This window comes from Apium graveolens, chromosome 1 (assembly GCF_009905375.1).
Source record: "Apium graveolens cultivar Ventura chromosome 1, ASM990537v1, whole genome shotgun sequence".
NCBI classification, from domain to species: domain Eukaryota; kingdom Viridiplantae; phylum Streptophyta; class Magnoliopsida; order Apiales; family Apiaceae; genus Apium; species Apium graveolens.
This window is the reverse complement of record NC_133647.1, coordinates 150,926,127-150,942,271: the sequence shown is the minus strand read 5'-3', so window position 1 is coordinate 150,942,271 and position 16,145 is coordinate 150,926,127. Positions and strand designations below refer to the sequence as shown.

Genomic DNA, 16,145 nt, shown 5'->3' with positions numbered 1-16,145 from the left:
GACTTGCACCGTGGATCAATTCGTTTAGAGTTGATGTGGAAGATGGAAGAGATAATTGCAATAGTTTCAATGGTTTGATGGTTGATCGACCAGGTGAAATTTTTTGGATGATGTTGTTGTTCTTCTTCAAAAGAGGTCGAAGGATTGTGAAAGTAAGGACCGGGTGACTCAATGCTGAAAGGAGGCACTCGTGATTGATGCACGTGATTTTGTGGATGGATATGCCGTTATAATGAAGAATGGTAGTTTGGAGTTATTGGAGGTCACTATGCGGGTCTCAGTGATTCTCAAAAGTTGGAAGAACGAGATGAAGGGATTCTTGTTCGAGGGGAGGCATTGGCGAACGGACGTCGATGGCTTGAAGATGACCGTTAATTCGGTTGTGAAATTGTATTGGATTGAATGGGAGGATTGTTGGTTTTAAACTCAATATGTGGTATGAGTTTAATGATACAAGACATAATTGTATTGGGTAGTAATTGTATATGTTGACAATTATTATCATAATGGGATTGGGTAATAATTGTTGGCTATATAATTATTATTATAATCAGATTATGTATATCTTGTTGGTTAAGTTTGTGATGACTATAGTCATGTTATTATCTTCATGTATACTTAAGAGATGTAGTCGTCTTAGATATTGTGTGAGAGATGCTTGAGTATTGGTTGTCTCAAGTATCGGTGGTTTGGGACACCATTGAGGTGTTATGTAATGATGTATTATTGATAATTGTTTTAATTAATAATACAAGTTGGGACGTGATTTTGTATATTTTTGTGCATAGGTAAAATTGAATCTCGAAGATGCGTGTTTCTTGCTAACAATAGATGGTCAGTACCACATTTGTGACAGATTTACAAGGCTATACCATAGAGGCATAATCGAAAGACTAAATTTTTTTTGGACAGAAGTATGTTTCGTTGTTACAGGTGCAGAACAAGCAAAAGCACTCTTTAAAACCAAATTCTCACTGATTCCTAACAAAAATGAACTTCCATTTTCTATATGAAGCATGTGGAACACTGGGGAATCCCCCCCCCCCCTCTCTCTGTAGTTAAAGCTAAGCAAAGGCCTGAACCAGATGAGCCTGAGACTGTTGCTCACTGAATATCCTCAACATCTCCTTTGTATATACAGTTGATGAAGATACGAGGCATTAGTTTAGTTCTGGTCCATCTGGTTAACGGATTTATGTAAAAAGAAATTTACGACGGGGAGTCATTCCTTCTCAGCTATTACTACAAACACGTCCTTCACTGACCATCTTCTTTTTTCCATTTTATTTGGTGGATTGATAACAGCTTTCTCCGCATTAGCTATTCGATAACCAATAACTATCTCTCTCCTTTGTCGAGCACGCAATAGTACCTCAAAAAAACTCAACTCTTCGCTTTCATGGAGGTAAAGATCTGCTTGTCTTATATGCATCTCATTTCCCTGGCAAGTCAAACGATTTAGTGATATGTATATTTATTAAATTAAAGGAAACTCGGTACTCAGTTGAAAACTCCAAACAAATTTACAGATGAGAATGAGAACTATCGTGTCGAAAATATATGTACTCAGAATCAACTCAAATGGTGAAAATATTTTTTTTGTGGCCGTGTAAATGTAGATTACACATGAGCTTATTAAAAAGACTCTAGACAATGTGTTTTCATAATGTTATAGCAACATATACTTGAAGAAAATCATTATTCCACTAAATTCTGCACTGCAATGAATGGAACTAGTAACAGTCATTTTCAATTGATGAAACTTTGGCATAACAATGATAATTGCTTATGGTAAAAGATAGTATACTGAAACAGAAATAGATACCTCTTCGGCAAACAGTTCTTCCAATACATCATTTATTTGACGGTCCTCTGCAACCATGGCCAGTGCCATGCTGACAAGCTCATTTGATAAAACATAGTCACTGATCTTTGACATTGACAATAGATTTTTGGTCCTTGGATCCAAAATTTCACTTATTATAACGGTTTTATCTGAAGCCTGCTGCATTTCTCCCATCCAAGAACCTTGTGAGAAGCTATCTCTGTGGACGTGGGAGACCTTGTTTTCTCTATATGGAAGACGCTTGGCCTGCAGATAAATACTAAACTTGCATCACTATGATCCCATAGAAAATTGACTAAAGAATTATAAAAGATTGCATTAGAGCTGGAAACTTATAAATAGATGACCGAGAATAACTAGACATTAAGTTTAACCTCCCTTGGTTAAAACATGGTGTAAGACAGCTCTCAAAATATTTCCTAATTCTAGCATGTTACAGATAGTACTATCTAAAATCAAAAGTTTTAAAAATATTAAGAGGACATCAAATTGCTCTAAACATCACAGTTGATGAGTAGGAATATGTCCTCATATTAAGACCTTTATTATGATACTAATGGTGAATTAAATAATTAACATGGATATGCTAACAAACATAAATTGTAGCTACTTGTTTAGAACTATATAGGAGATGTACCTCAGAAAGAAAAAAGATCAGAAAAAAAATATTATTATATATTAACAAATTGGACAAGACATGATGAAGTTAATGAAGTTACCTGAATATCACGGATTAACAGTAAGGTGGCAAGAGATCTGGAATCAGCTTGAATGGCTGAATCTTCTACTGATTCATCAGCCAATATTAAAATCTGAAGAAGTCAACATTTTTGATTAAAAATGTGAAACCTTAAGAAAGGAAGAAGAACTTAAGAGCATAAAAAATGAACGAGAATACTCCAGTCTATGTTCAACACAACCTTAAGTTGATCAGAACTTGCAAAAGGTTGTTAATCATATGTTACAGATGATAATTAAAAGAACTCAACCAGTTTTGCCACACATCATACTAGCTGATATGAAAACAACACTACATAAACCAGATTGTCTTTTCTATTATCTTAATTAAGTGTATTTGAAAAACTATCGAAAACTGAACTTTCCAAAGAAATCTGTCTAGTGTTACTTACTGAATCGAAAGATTCCAAAGGAAGGCTTTCCAGGTGACGACGTATAACAGCATTTCCTTCACGATTAACTAATGTTATGTTGACCAATCGGTTAAAGTCAAGGCCTCCATCAATTAGTTTCTTTTCTCTCTCCTTTTCTAGGACTTCATTAAACATCCATAACTCTGAATTCGGAGCTAAAAAGGCATCCAGTACCTAAATAATATTAGAAAGTAAAATATCAATAATAAATTTACAAAATATTAATTATTTTGGTAGCATTGCAAAGAACTGAGCCAAAAAATTTCCCATAACGAAATGAAACTTGATTTCAAGAGTGCAAGTTGAGTAATGGTGACGACAAGTGAACCAAAACTGCTCTACACCACCACCAAGTAAATTTCCTGAGAAGTCCAGGATTGAATCGGTGGAAGCATAAATTCCTTGTAATATTACCATAATCATATCTTCCATATCTCTCCGCCAGCCACAAAACAGAATCCTTTCTGCAGACTTTGGAACAATGAAGTCTTTTGGTAAATTTCCTCTCCAAACCTGCAGCATTAAAATGAAGAAAAGGAAGTATTAGGAATTTAATTGATTGAACTTACCACAATCATATCATCAATGTCCCGTCTCCATCCACAAAGTAGAATCTTCTGTGGCTTTCTTTCTGGTCGGGATATGTGTATGAATGGTGCTTCTTGGACCTGAATGACCAAATTATTGTACTTCTGTGAGTTTTATTATGGAACATTCACTAATCTTTTTTCCCTCCAATGCTAACACAGTCCACTTACCTAAAATAGCTATGGTGGGATCTGTATAAATGGTTGGTGTCTTGTTTAGAATTATAATTCAATATGAATAATTATTCATACAAAGCTAAACTTCCAAACAGACCTACTAGTGATTTGTAACTGTGTCACCCTTATTTTTAAGTTAGTTGACCTGGTTACATATTTATATTCAGATTTTATACAAATGTCAGAAAAAGGTGCTTTACAACCTTTAGGTCCAACTTGTACAATGAACTTGGTTATAGGAGCCATATAAAAATTAAAGGTACAGAAATCTAACAACTAGTCGAGGAAGGTCTCAGTGCTACAGCTGAAGCAGCGTCCAGTTTTACTGAGGAATGTGAGACGACAATCAGAATTTCAAGAGAACTCGAAGAAAAGGAACATAATGATTAATTATAAATGATTGTTAATGGTGGTTGTCGTGGGCAAATTCCTTCATGCAAGTGCGAATGTTAATTTTCCACTCATTCTACCAACGAGTGTTACCGGTTAAGCTTCAATAGTATCAACAAGGTGATGCAAATGACGAAGCATGCACTTACGATACGAAAGTGTAACAATAGTTTTGATACTACTGACTATCATGATTTATTTCAAATATCTGCAGTAAATTTTTAATAAATTAAATCTACTTTGGATGCTTGAGCAAGCTAAGTAACAGGAGCTTATGAATGGGATAATTAACATTAATTGTTTCAAAGTTGGGCTGATTATCCTCCAATGGAATATGCTAAAATGCCAGAGCATGGCTAATAGAAATCTATCAAACTAAACGCCGGTAACAGTTTAGGGAAAATTATCTATTGTAAAACTTATCTATCGAAGGCATTTAATTCATACATCTTGGACTAAAACTTTTAAAAAGGTCAGTGTGTTGGATGCATGCAGACAGACATGTGCCTTGTCATGGACATAGCTGATGGAATGACTTAGAAAACAGATCAACTGAGTAAAAAGGAAATTTGAACTAAGAGATTAGTAAGGCACCGTCGGAAATGCTGTTGGAGAATAAGTATCGTCGTCCTCAGCTATGACAAGAATTTCATCGCCTTCTTGCAAAATATATGAATCCTCAGGGTTGAGAATAATTTTACCAAAATGGGATGCAGCCTTCACTCCACATGGAATAGCATCAGGGAAGCTGATTAAGACATCTTCGAATTGCATACCATCCAACTGTGGCCATCGTTTAATATAGAACTCACAACCCTCAAATCCAAGTATGTCTTCCCAAATCTGCAGTAGCCCAATGAATACAAATGTAAAAATTAAAACCTAGGACTCTCTCGAACTCTCTAAAGAAACCATTAAGGAAAGTCTGATATCACAATTACTGCATATGCTGAATACACGGATTGGTCTGGCCGCAAAAACTAGATTATGAACAGTTAATTGGTAAGGGTTGAAACAATAATAGAAAAGAACTGTAAATAATTGAATATCACAATCATCTGAAGTGTGACCTGCGCAAGACCTGGCTGTCGGGCACACTGTATCATCAAGCGACCGATCACATCATGTGCTACAACAGTCTCAACAAGATCTCCGCCAACAAGTTTCACAAGGACCTCGTTATCTAGATCACTCAATTCCACCACTATATGTCCTTGCAATCCTTCTTTTACTCCGGTTAAGCTTAGTACTGTCCTCAATGCACGAGCATCACTCTGAATAAACAAGAAGAACTTGAGGATTACAAAAGATATCCAATATAAAACTAGGGAATTAATCAATTTCTAATTGGTAGTACCTGGTCAGCATTCCCATCCTCAGCTAGGACAATTATTGCACGTGCCTTAGCAACAGACACCTATTAGAATCAAATTACATAAAAGAAAAGAATGGAATGAGTATCAACGGATCAGCCTATCCAAAGGGATAAATGACATTCTAAACCTTTACACTTTCATCAACGGACACAAAAGGCCTTATCTACAAACGATATTGTTGACCTTAATTTTGCACCAAGATACACTTTGAACCTTATGATTGAAATCTTACTGTAAAAAGTTTAATGCATGAAACACTGCACATGCAAAAGTCTTATGGTTGATATATTGTCATTTTCCCATACCAAGACAGCAAGACTCAATCATACTCTTCTCTCTTAAAGCCCTTTGTAAAGCAGGGCACTTTACGTTTAGGCCGTACTCTAAAAGAAGAAGAGCAATAGAGCATATTGAAACATGTCTGCACCATATTCAGATGATTCTCCTTCATTAAAGACATAATATCAACCAATCAAGCCAGTAGGAAAGCATCTTAAGCTGTTATTACTTGAGTAATTAATCTGAATTCAACAAATTTACATTGAAATGCAAGATTTAAGACAATTTCAAATTTGACTCTAGATTTCGAAATTATTTCCCAGGACATACACAAAGCATTCAGTCATTATTCGGATAACAAAGAGTTGGTTAAAAAAATATCATTTACAGAGTAAGACAGCACTGGTAATTGGTTTCAAGAGTAAATACTGAGATGAAAGATTTATAACATGCCTACCTTTTTAAGGTCTGCTAAAATTAGAGGACTTCCACTTCTGCATATGACAGATGTCCCTCTAAAATCAAACTCCATTTTAGCAATGTCAACCTCCATTTCTTCTTTGTCTTTTTCCGCCATGACTACAACAATCCCACCACCCAAACTCTTATTAGCTATGGCTAATTGATTTAGTAGTGATCCCTGAAAATGCAATATTTTGTGAGTGCAAGGGGAACCCGAAAGTAAGCATAAAAATGATTCCAGCTTCATGAACTATAATTACATGGTCATTATTACCAGTAACAATTTCAACTGCCTATCATGATTGAGCTCCAAAAGTAAGCGTAAAAGTGATGGCACTAGTATAAAAAGTTTCATTTACTATCAACATTTGAAAAGATAGAAAATGCGAGAGAACGACTGCCACCAAAGTATGACCATCAAATGATATCAGTAGTAGGTATGCATTTGATTGTTTTATTGCAGATTTAAAAGAAAATTACCAGCTCTTTCTCATCTTTACGGATAGAAGAAAAAGAAATATATTACAACTATTTTGTTATCCCGTGCAAATAAGTAACTGCGACTTGAGTGAATTAGTTGAAAATCTAGCCAATATACCAAATCCAAATGCATTAATTGCAGAAAGGAAATCCTAATGGATTTGAGCACTTACCAACTTGTCACTCCACCCCAAAATCAAAGTATGATTTTGTTTAACCACCTCACTTCTTCCTTTTCTTAGGGAGTCGAGCTTCTCAGAAATTGAGTCAGAAACAAGTCCCAGCATCATAGCAAATATGAGCATCCCGCCACAACTAATGGTAACCGATACTAGTCTAGGACCAAAACCTTCAGAATCAGCATGATTTCCGGGGGCAGCAACAAATGTCCAGGATAACCAGAGGCAATCTGTTAAGCTGTCATCTGTTACTCCAAACAATGCCAGGCCGCCTAGAAATATAAGCAGTAGCGTTGCAACTAACAATGCCAGTGGCTTAGCATATGGATAAACTGACAAAAATACATCCACCTTGTACTCTAGCTGCTTGTTTAGAGGTACTTCTTCTACAATGCTGTCTGGTGATTTATTTTTCTTTGAAACATACTCCACATACTTAAAGAAGAAAAATGGAAGGGCTAAAAGCATGAGTGAGACAGCTAGAGCTGTTATCTTCAGATTCTTGCTAGAATAAGTCTCACTCTCCTCATACAAAATATCAATTGGATTTGAAGAATCCAAACCATTACAAAGACGTAATCTCCCCTTGAGCTCGTAAAGTTGATGCTGGAGACATACAAGGATAGTAAGTGAAAGTAAATTATGTACTCGTGTATCAGGAAAGTTAATGTCCAAATCTGCTAATGATATATTATGACGCAGGCTGTTTGATTAATCTCCAGAGTGTAACCATGACAAGCCACGAGCAGAAAATTCAAATCCTTTTTGGGAAATATAAAAACCTAAAATATTAGTAATAAAATTGCAAAGTATAATTAGTGTCTGTTTCGCCAATTCTATTCCTGACTTACAAGTCAGAAGTCATTCCCAGAGCTTTACCTTACATAGTTTCGGGAAATGTAAAAATAATAACAATGTCTGCTGCAAAGGCCTACACCGTTAAGTTTTGAGGTTGTTGAAGAATAGTGAAACTCAAGTGTTGAGAACTAATTCAATACATGTAAACAAAATATTTAACAGAAGTTGGTCAGATTGTACCTGTAAATTAGTGACCTGACTGTGCAATGAGAAATTCTTCTGAAGTAGAGAAGAAATTGAAGCTACCAAAATCTGAAACAATATATGTCTACATAATCAAAATGAAGACATCCACAAAAATATAAACAATGAATTTCAAGTTGTGAGAGAGCTAACCGCTACTGGAAATGCAATAACAACAATCCGCAGCCAGCTAAATTTGAATTTGAAAGCAGCATTAGCATCAGCATCATTAGCATCAAAACACTTAGCAGCATTGGGAGTTTCAACTGCTATTTTTTTGTCCACGACAACATCCTCTTTGTATGGTCTACGAGGAAAGCTGATTCGACGACGAATACCAGCAGACGCAGGGTAATAGCGATTTTCAGAGGATTTAGGAGTGGGAACAGCAAGTGCAGCAGGAGGACAAGGAGGATAAGTAGAGAAGAAGCGTCTGGTAGGTGCTTTAGAGAGACGTGAAGACGACAACGATGGAGATGGATAAATCCAGTCACGCTGCTGCTGTTGCTTTCCATTCGAAGGAGACGGAAATAACCAGTCTCTGCTGCTGCTGCTGCCTCCTGCCTCAGAGTCAAACGACATGATAATGATGATTATGATGATGTTAATGTTGTTTGTTAATGATGTTTGTAATGAAATGGTTAGTTGACTTCCCCACGTACTACTAACAATAATTCCAAACAGCTACTCCAGAGAATCATTTGCTGAGCTGCCTTTCTTCTTGGATCATTCCAATTTTGATTATTCCTGTTTGTTGCAAGTCTATTGTTATCGTTTTAATAATCATTTTATAAGTTTCTCATGTCCGGTATTTTCATAATTATAGTCCTATCATAATTTCTCAACTTTTTTCCTAAAAAAAATTGAATTTAAACAAAATGATGGTGTCACTTTAATTTAGGCTATGAATTTAAATTTTATTATTAATATTTATTACTATCAGTGTTCTAAAAATTACCGAGTCGGCTGAGTACTCGTTTTACACTGCGTCCAATTTTGAATTAAAAGACGATTATATAAAGCAGGTTTGACTACGAGTACTCGAGATTAAATTACGAGTTTGACTTCCTCAATTTTTTATTATTTTATTTTAAAACTATTTCGAAAATAAATCAAACATAAAATTATATATGTTTTAGTTTTTTTCTAAAGTATTGATATTTATTAGATATAACACGAATTTTATTATTAAAACGTACATTTGATTGTTCTGTCAATAATTATCAAATCATCGATCTATATATGTAGGGCTGACAAAACCGAACCGAAACCGAAACACCGAATCGAACCGTGCTAATTCGGTTCGGTTTGATCCTGATTTTTCAGAAATTCGGTTGGGTCCGGTTCTTTAAAAAATATTTTGGTTCAGACCGAATATACCAAATATTAAATACTATAACTTAATATTATATACATATTACATATATCTTAGAATTTATAATCAAAATTTTTTATTTTTAATTATATTTATACACCCTTAGAACTCCATATGTCACATTACTTTAATTATATTTTATATTTTTTTAAATTTTGAATTAATTTTTAGTATAATTTTCTTTTTGAAAAAGTTTTTGGTCCATTCGGTTCAAAATCGGACCGAACCGAATTATTTTGATTCGGTCTGGTCCATTTTATGATTCGGTCCGTTTCGATCAGTATAACTTCGGTCCAAAAAAATGGCTATTCGATATTTCAGTATATTGATTGAACTGACCGAATCATCAACTTTAATTTTGTGTATGTTATTAATCGATTAGTATTATAGATAATTTTATTTTTTTATTAATGTATGACCATATATGAGAGAAAAAATTAATAAAAAAATATTACAAGATTAGTTAGTTATCTGATTACTCATTCCTCCAAGTTCCGTGTACTAATTTAATTTTAATTTCGATGGATCTAAAAATTGTTACAGCACTGATTTGCACTAATATTAAATTATAAAAGCATTTAATTGGAATCATAGTCTTTGATTGTCCCCACTTGATCATTTCACTTAACGGGTTCCTTGTAATCTGTTTCATGATGCAAGATCGAAATTCTCTGCATGGTAAACCCTTCTCTCATTTGATATACATACGCACACATACACACTCTATTTTAAACGTATAGTATGTTTGTAATTACATTTGAATGTGATGATTATCGAATCGTAATCTTTTGTGTACATGCATTTTTTCACGGAATTAATTATGGATCATTTCTGTAGGTTTTTTTGTATCTGAAATCCAAGAATGTTTCGTAATTTAGTAGTATTGTTAGTTTGGTTCAGCTCTGTTTTTGCAAATTTAGATTGGAATGAGGTTATTTGTGATTTTGGTTAAGAGGATCATAATTGCTGTATTGGACATTCAACAGGATTTATTATTTAATCAACTTGTTTTAACCCTTTTTCTTAATTTTATATCATGTCATTTCGAATCACAGAAGGTCCATCTTATCTCCAACATCAGATGTCAATTATAATGGATGCAAGTCCTCTTTTGAAACATAAGGATCTTATAAGAGTAACCAATTCGCTATGTAAGGAACTAAGGATGTAACGAATGAGTTGATTCTCAAAGCTGTCTTCTACCACAAAAAAAGAAGAAGAAGAAGAAGAAATACTACTACTTAAGTCCTTCAAATATATAATCAAATTTGCTTAGTGCCGCATAATCTCATGTAAATTTAACTTAAGCTTTAAAATTTACTAATGTTAAAATAAGAAGTTCGCCTCAGTGAATTGTAATATATGCGGTATTAAAGAAGAAATGTAATTTCATCAGCACATTTCTAGTTTGATGTAAACAACAAATATAAAAAAGTAACAGAAAACAGGCCTGTTTATTGTCTTTATAATCATCCTGTAAGTTTCTCTTTACAACTGTTTTCAGTTTGATATAATTATATGCATTTCAGCTCAATTACAAAGTTTGGTGACTTGTAAATTCTTCGTATTGATTCCATGTATGCTCTGTGTGTGTATGCATACACACAAACGTATCAATATGCATATGCTGGTATGCGTGTGTTTTGTACAATTTTCTGGGAGGTTGTTTCTGAAAATTTTAGATGTTATATGCTAAATTTTTCCATCATCTAAATGAAAAACATGTAGGTTTCTGAATTCTGAATCGGAGAGGTTTGAATTCTGAACATTTTCTACCACATGAAGCACCTTTGTCACTGCCGGGCCACTCATTGATCTCCAATTTTCCACTTAGTTGGTTCTATAATTATTCCTTCGGTATGTACTCAAATTATCTTCCGACTGCTGTTCTTTTCACCAATTCCAGATTTTTCTGGCTTTAAGAATCTCAGAAACTACAAATTGATTTTTGCATTGTAATGTCTCTATTGGTGTTATTGCTGTATATATATATTTGTGTATCCCTTGTATCCATACTTGTTGACAGTCGGGAGACATCGGTAATGTTTAATGATTATCCACATATAGAATATGTAGGACTAATTGATGTGTATTACATTTCCTGCGGTGTTTGTTCTAACAAGGATTTTCTTTTTTTGAGTAACAGATACTACACTGGTGATATTGTGATTTCCAGACATGGTGAAGGAGACAGAATATTATGATGTTTTAGGAGTCAGTGTGGATGCATCTGCTGCCGAGATTAAGAAGGCCTATTATGTTAAGGTAAGGCTAAAGCTCTTTGGCTCATCGAATATCAATATCTGAATCTAAGAATTGTTAAACTCTAGATTTTGACGAAGGAACAAGGGGTGAATATAACTCCTTGTAGAGCCCATAAACAAGATGATCGATTAGCACTACTATTGTCAATTCTTGTTTCTGTTGAGCTCTCTCGTCTTAGGAAAATGTGGCTAGACTAGAAGCACAGAGATCCATATATCTATACACTAGTTTAGTGTCTTATTATTTGCCTTACACTGACTCTGGTGCAATATGTAATTGAAAGTAATTATACAAATAAACGTAATATAGACAGTACAGTCATACAAGGTGTGTGTAAACATATGGTTCATGTTACTACTACTATTACTTTTATCAATTGTCATTCATTGTTTAAAAAAGTTTTGGCTATCAACAAAATGGAGAGAAACAGAATGACAACTGCCACATATGTTCAATACATAAAATCGAATTTCATGTTTATTGCAGGCAAGATTAGTTCATCCTGATAAAAATCCTGGAGATCCAAAAGCTGCTCGAAACTTCCAGGTATTGATTTGATTCAATTTTTTGGAATTTACCTTCAAACTGTAAGTCAATAAGCTAATCATTTATTTCTTAAAGCATCGGGATGTTTAACCTAAGTCTACTTCCCCAATAGCAATATAATAGTTGTCTTGACCGTGAAAAACATTAGGGTCAATATTTCTCTAATATACAACTTCCTAATACTCTCATTTGTTTCAAGTTTTTAAATTTTATTGTGATGTCATAAAATGCATCGACTAAAAACTCTTTTCCTTCCACTACTTCTTGTTGTTTACCAAAATTATTATTTTTTCTCTATCAAATATGAAGGAACTTGGGGAAGCTTACCAGATTCTTGGCGACAATGAGAAACGTGAAGCATATAATAAAAATGGAAAATCTGGAGTACAACAGTAAGTATGCCTATCTTGAGGTAGACAAAAGAAGTTGTATGGGTTGCGTTAGGAACCCTTGTAAAATGTCATATCTCCTTTCGATAAATTACTGATGTTTGAATAACTTGAATTTGACAATTCAGTAACTTGAACTAGTTACGAGAACACATAGGGCAGTAACTTTTTTTACTCTATAAGAAATCATAGGCTTAAATCATCATGTTAATATTATCTTATAGTGTAACCAGAAACAAAAAATTGCCAATGAGAAGTATGCGTTACCTTCAAGTCTTTTAATTTAGAGTTTATTTTATAAGTTTCTTGCATATATTATTCTTTCCATATGGTCCAAAAAAATTATGTGTGGACTTCAAAATTAAAGGAGGCCGCCATAAAATGATATCAAAATATTTGTACCAATGCTCTTGTTCTGTTTGAGTTGCAGGTACTTCAATATAATTTCCTTTTTGTGATTCTTTTATTCTTACTTTCTGTTTTAACACCTGCACATAATGGAATCTGATCTTCATCTTACTTTTCACTTTTCCTTCTTAGGGAGTGCATGGTGGATCCTTCAACTGTCTTCGGGATGCTATTTGGGAGTGATCTCTTTGAGGATTACATTGGACAGCTTGCATTGGCTTCAATGGCATATGTGGAGCTTGAAACGGATGCGGTGGTTCCTGAAGTTCGTAAGATGAAAGTCCAAGAGAGGATGAAGGCATCCTCCATTCTTTTCAGATCTGCTTAACTAAGACTCTAATTCTCCATCATCAGTCTTATTTAAAATAAAAAAATATAAAATTAAATGGGTCTACTTGCTACATGTCATCGCCTGAAGTGATTTTAATTTGTCATAACCTTATTATTCAGGTCATCACATCTATATTATAATATAAATGCATTTGAAATAGACTTTATCAAATAATGCATCTTTACTATTTGCAATATTATGAAGGAGCCAATTTGTTGAATTGAAGGGAGTGATCCTTGGATATGAAATTAAGTTGTCCAATAACCTTAATATGCAGGCCATACAAAAAGAGAGGGAAGAAAAGCTCATAAAAGTTCTGAAAGATCGACTTCAACCATATGTTGCAGGTGACAAAAATGAGTTCGTAAATTGGGCAACAACTGAAGCAAGCCATCTCTCACAGGCTGGTAGGACATTGTCTTCTTCTATCTCTATGTTAACTGCATGTACTGACAATTATTAATGGGGTCAATCCAATATAATTTACCACCAAACGTATTCTAGTTCTAGGATACAAATTTCCGAGAAACATTCAATTGTATTTCTTTGAACTGGCCATTCTAGTTTACTTGATCTATGTTCTCATTGATTCTAGCTTTTGGAGAGGCTATGCTACATACCATTGGTTATATCTACACAAGGCAAGGTGCAAGAGAAATCGGAAAGGGTAAAAGATATATGAAGGTGCCCTTTTTAGCAGAATGGGTACGTGATAAAGGTCATAATATAAAATCTCAAGTTTCAGCAGCTTCAGGTACAGATAATTTTAAGTAGATTTCTTTGCTTGAACTTTGAGATTAGCACTACACACTAAATATTGCTCTTGTATGTAGGTGCTGTGTCATTAATGCAAGTACAGGAGGAGATGAAGAAGTTGAACCAAGGAGAAAACAAAGAAGAAACATTAAATAAAGCCCTTCAGGAAAAAAAGGAATCAATGATTCAGTCCCTATGGAAGCTTAATGTGGTAGATATTGAAGCGACATTGTCACGCGTCTGTCAAGCAGTGAGTTTTAACATGATCTTATTTACCACAAGACATTGAAAGTACAATTTTTTTTATTCCATCCATCAGAATCGCATACTAGCGTAGTTCAGTAATCCTTTTAAGACAAAGTGCATCAGCCCCCTCCCCCTTCCCCGGCCCGGCCCCTCTCTTGCTTTCTTTGCCAATAGGCTTATGGCCTCTTTCAGAATGACTGCCATTTTTTTAGTTTTTGCAAATAACATAAAATGATTGGCTGCCCATGTTCCACTTCAGGTTCTTAAAGATACTAATGCGTCCAAGGATATTCTCAGGCAACGGGCTAGAGCATTGAAGAAACTTGGAACAATATTCCAAGTAAGCACCGGTCTTGGCCCTATTACACGCCCACATATATTGGGATTAATTTTGATTTTGCATATACTTTCTTCAATAGGATTTGAAACCAAAAGCTTGAACGATTTATCCTGTTTTCCTTTTCATATACGAGCATTATTTGATATACCTTTTAAATACCGATTAGTACTTATAATAATTATGGAATTTTTTATACTACTTAAGGAATATGTGAAAAATATATAGAGGACCACAACCTTGGTTTGCATTACTCTTGATTTAAAAAACTAAATTAATTCTTCATTCTTATCAGGGCGCCAAGTCAAATTATTCCCGAGAAAACAGTCTCCGCCATGAAAGTGACAAACTCGAGGACAGCAGTGCTTCATCATATTGATATGCTTCGTAACAACTAATGTACGGAATGTAGCTCTACTTGACTAAAACAACCCCAAAGGGACTAGCGATTTTCCTAGCTAAACAAACCAAGTGCATTAAATTTGGCTAGTAAAATTTTAAGTTTACTCCAAGCATGCTAGTTATATTGGCCAGTCAATGGTTCATTTTATGTTGGAACTATATATGATTTACTCATAAACTTCATTCAATTTGAGGGGTAGATGATCTGATGAGGAAGGAAATTAAAGCATAAATAAATCCCAGTGTCTTCGAATCACATGAAATTAAGTTGTCCATGCCAAGATTGAAGTTTTCTTTTCTTCAAATGTTACTTCTTAGAAATGTGGAAAATTGGTTTCTGCATAATACCCTTGTTTATTTTAGGCTTAATTATAACGTAGTCGTTAAAGTATTAGACAACATAGAATACTTCCAGGGCAACATAGCCCGCAGATCATTTTCTTATCCCTTTTTATTTATCAAAAAATAATATTATTTAAAAAAATGAATTGTGTATTAAAAAGTGACAAATGTCCACAAATTAATTGTTATTTTAAGGATTTATTAAGTAATGAATTTTTATTTGATATACCACCTTCATTAACTTTATTTACAATTTTTCTATATTTTGAAAAAATTTCAATCTACACAATTTTTACTTAAATTATACATTGCATACTATTATATATTATTTAAATATTTATATTTTTTATTGTTAAGATATAAATAATTTCAAATCCCATCAACTATTTATTATTATTATATATATAAATATTACTTTTTATGAATCCTGATAGAAATTTAAATTACTACTTATAATAAAAAAAATCAAAATCAGAATATGATAAATTATTTAAATTAGTTTATTGTATGAATTAATTAATATGATAAACAATATTTTATGATATTATGATAAAATTATTAAAGGGTTAAAGTGTACAAAATTAATAGTTAGGGGGCAAAAATAAACAAAACTCGTAGTTAAGGGGCGAAAATATACAAGTGTGAGGATAATATTGGAAAATATTTTAATAAAAGGTTTGAAGTGTACAAAACTTATAGTTAAGGAGTTAAAATGTACAATTTTTTTGTTTAAGAGTTTATATATACAATGTGTTATACTTTAAGGGCGAGATTATAATT

General features: G+C 33.7%; 2 protein-coding genes across 6 annotated transcripts; one reads left to right on the top strand and one right to left on the bottom strand.

Moving 5' to 3' along the window:
• Positions 1-766: 766 nt before the first annotated feature.
• On the bottom strand, positions 767-8,695 carry LOC141668199 (ion channel CASTOR-like). 3 transcript variants are annotated; one of them, XM_074474976.1, is made up of 13 exons: positions 8,122-8,695; positions 7,966-8,037; positions 6,922-7,533; positions 6,264-6,446; positions 5,509-5,568; positions 5,222-5,425; positions 4,746-4,994; positions 3,567-3,665; positions 3,412-3,468; positions 2,977-3,171; positions 2,566-2,658; positions 1,826-2,092; positions 767-1,441 (listed from the first exon to the last, which is right to left on the bottom strand). In XM_074474976.1, the coding sequence occupies exons 1-13, from the start codon at positions 8,548-8,550 to the stop codon at positions 1,223-1,225; spliced, it is 2,739 nt and encodes a 912-aa protein (XP_074331077.1). In that variant the 5' UTR covers positions 8,551-8,695; the 3' UTR covers positions 767-1,222. The 3 variants fall into 3 exon arrangements, with proteins under 3 accessions (XP_074331077.1, XP_074331089.1, XP_074331082.1); XM_074474988.1 differs by lacking the exon at positions 3,412-3,468; XM_074474981.1 differs by lacking the exon at positions 3,567-3,665 and having other exon boundaries at positions 3,412-3,510; positions 8,122-8,694.
• A 1,241-nt stretch (positions 8,696-9,936) lies between these two features.
• LOC141721208 (chaperone protein dnaJ 10-like) lies at positions 9,937-15,260 on the top strand. Of its 3 annotated transcripts, none has more exons than XM_074524031.1 (11): positions 9,937-10,021; positions 11,072-11,200; positions 11,490-11,608; positions 12,095-12,154; positions 12,464-12,546; positions 13,084-13,216; positions 13,560-13,689; positions 13,878-14,036; positions 14,116-14,288; positions 14,544-14,624; positions 14,917-15,260. In XM_074524031.1, exons 3-11 carry the CDS (start codon positions 11,522-11,524, stop codon positions 14,998-15,000), a joined length of 990 nt encoding a protein of 329 aa, XP_074380132.1. In that variant the 5' UTR covers positions 9,937-10,021; positions 11,072-11,200; positions 11,490-11,521; the 3' UTR covers positions 15,001-15,260. The 3 variants fall into 3 exon arrangements, with proteins under 3 accessions (XP_074380132.1, XP_074380123.1, XP_074380140.1); XM_074524022.1 differs by having other exon boundaries at positions 13,084-13,249; XM_074524039.1 differs by lacking the exons at positions 9,937-10,021; positions 11,072-11,200; positions 11,490-11,608; positions 12,095-12,154; positions 12,464-12,546 and adding an exon at positions 12,808-12,973 and having other exon boundaries at positions 13,084-13,249.
• Positions 15,261-16,145: the final 885 nt, after the last annotated feature.

Coding starts and splice junctions, on each gene's coding strand:
- LOC141668199 (XM_074474976.1), bottom strand. CDS start 8,550: ATGTCGTTTGACTCTGAGGCAGGAGGCAGCAGCAGCAGCAGAGACTGG. Junction 3,469..3,566: donor ACATTGATGATATGATTGTG/GTAAGTTCAATC, acceptor ATTGTTCCAAAG/TCTGCAGAAAGGATTCTGTT. Junction 3,172..3,411: donor ATATGGAAGATATGATTATG/GTAATATTACAA, acceptor AATATTATTTAG/GTACTGGATGCCTTTTTAGC.
- LOC141721208 (XM_074524022.1), top strand. CDS start 11,522: ATGGTGAAGGAGACAGAATATTATGATGTTTTAGGAGTCAGTGTGGAT. Junction 13,690..13,877: donor AAGCCATCTCTCACAGGCTG/GTAGGACATTGT, acceptor CATTGATTCTAG/CTTTTGGAGAGGCTATGCTA. Junction 14,037..14,115: donor TCAAGTTTCAGCAGCTTCAG/GTACAGATAATT, acceptor TCTTGTATGTAG/GTGCTGTGTCATTAATGCAA.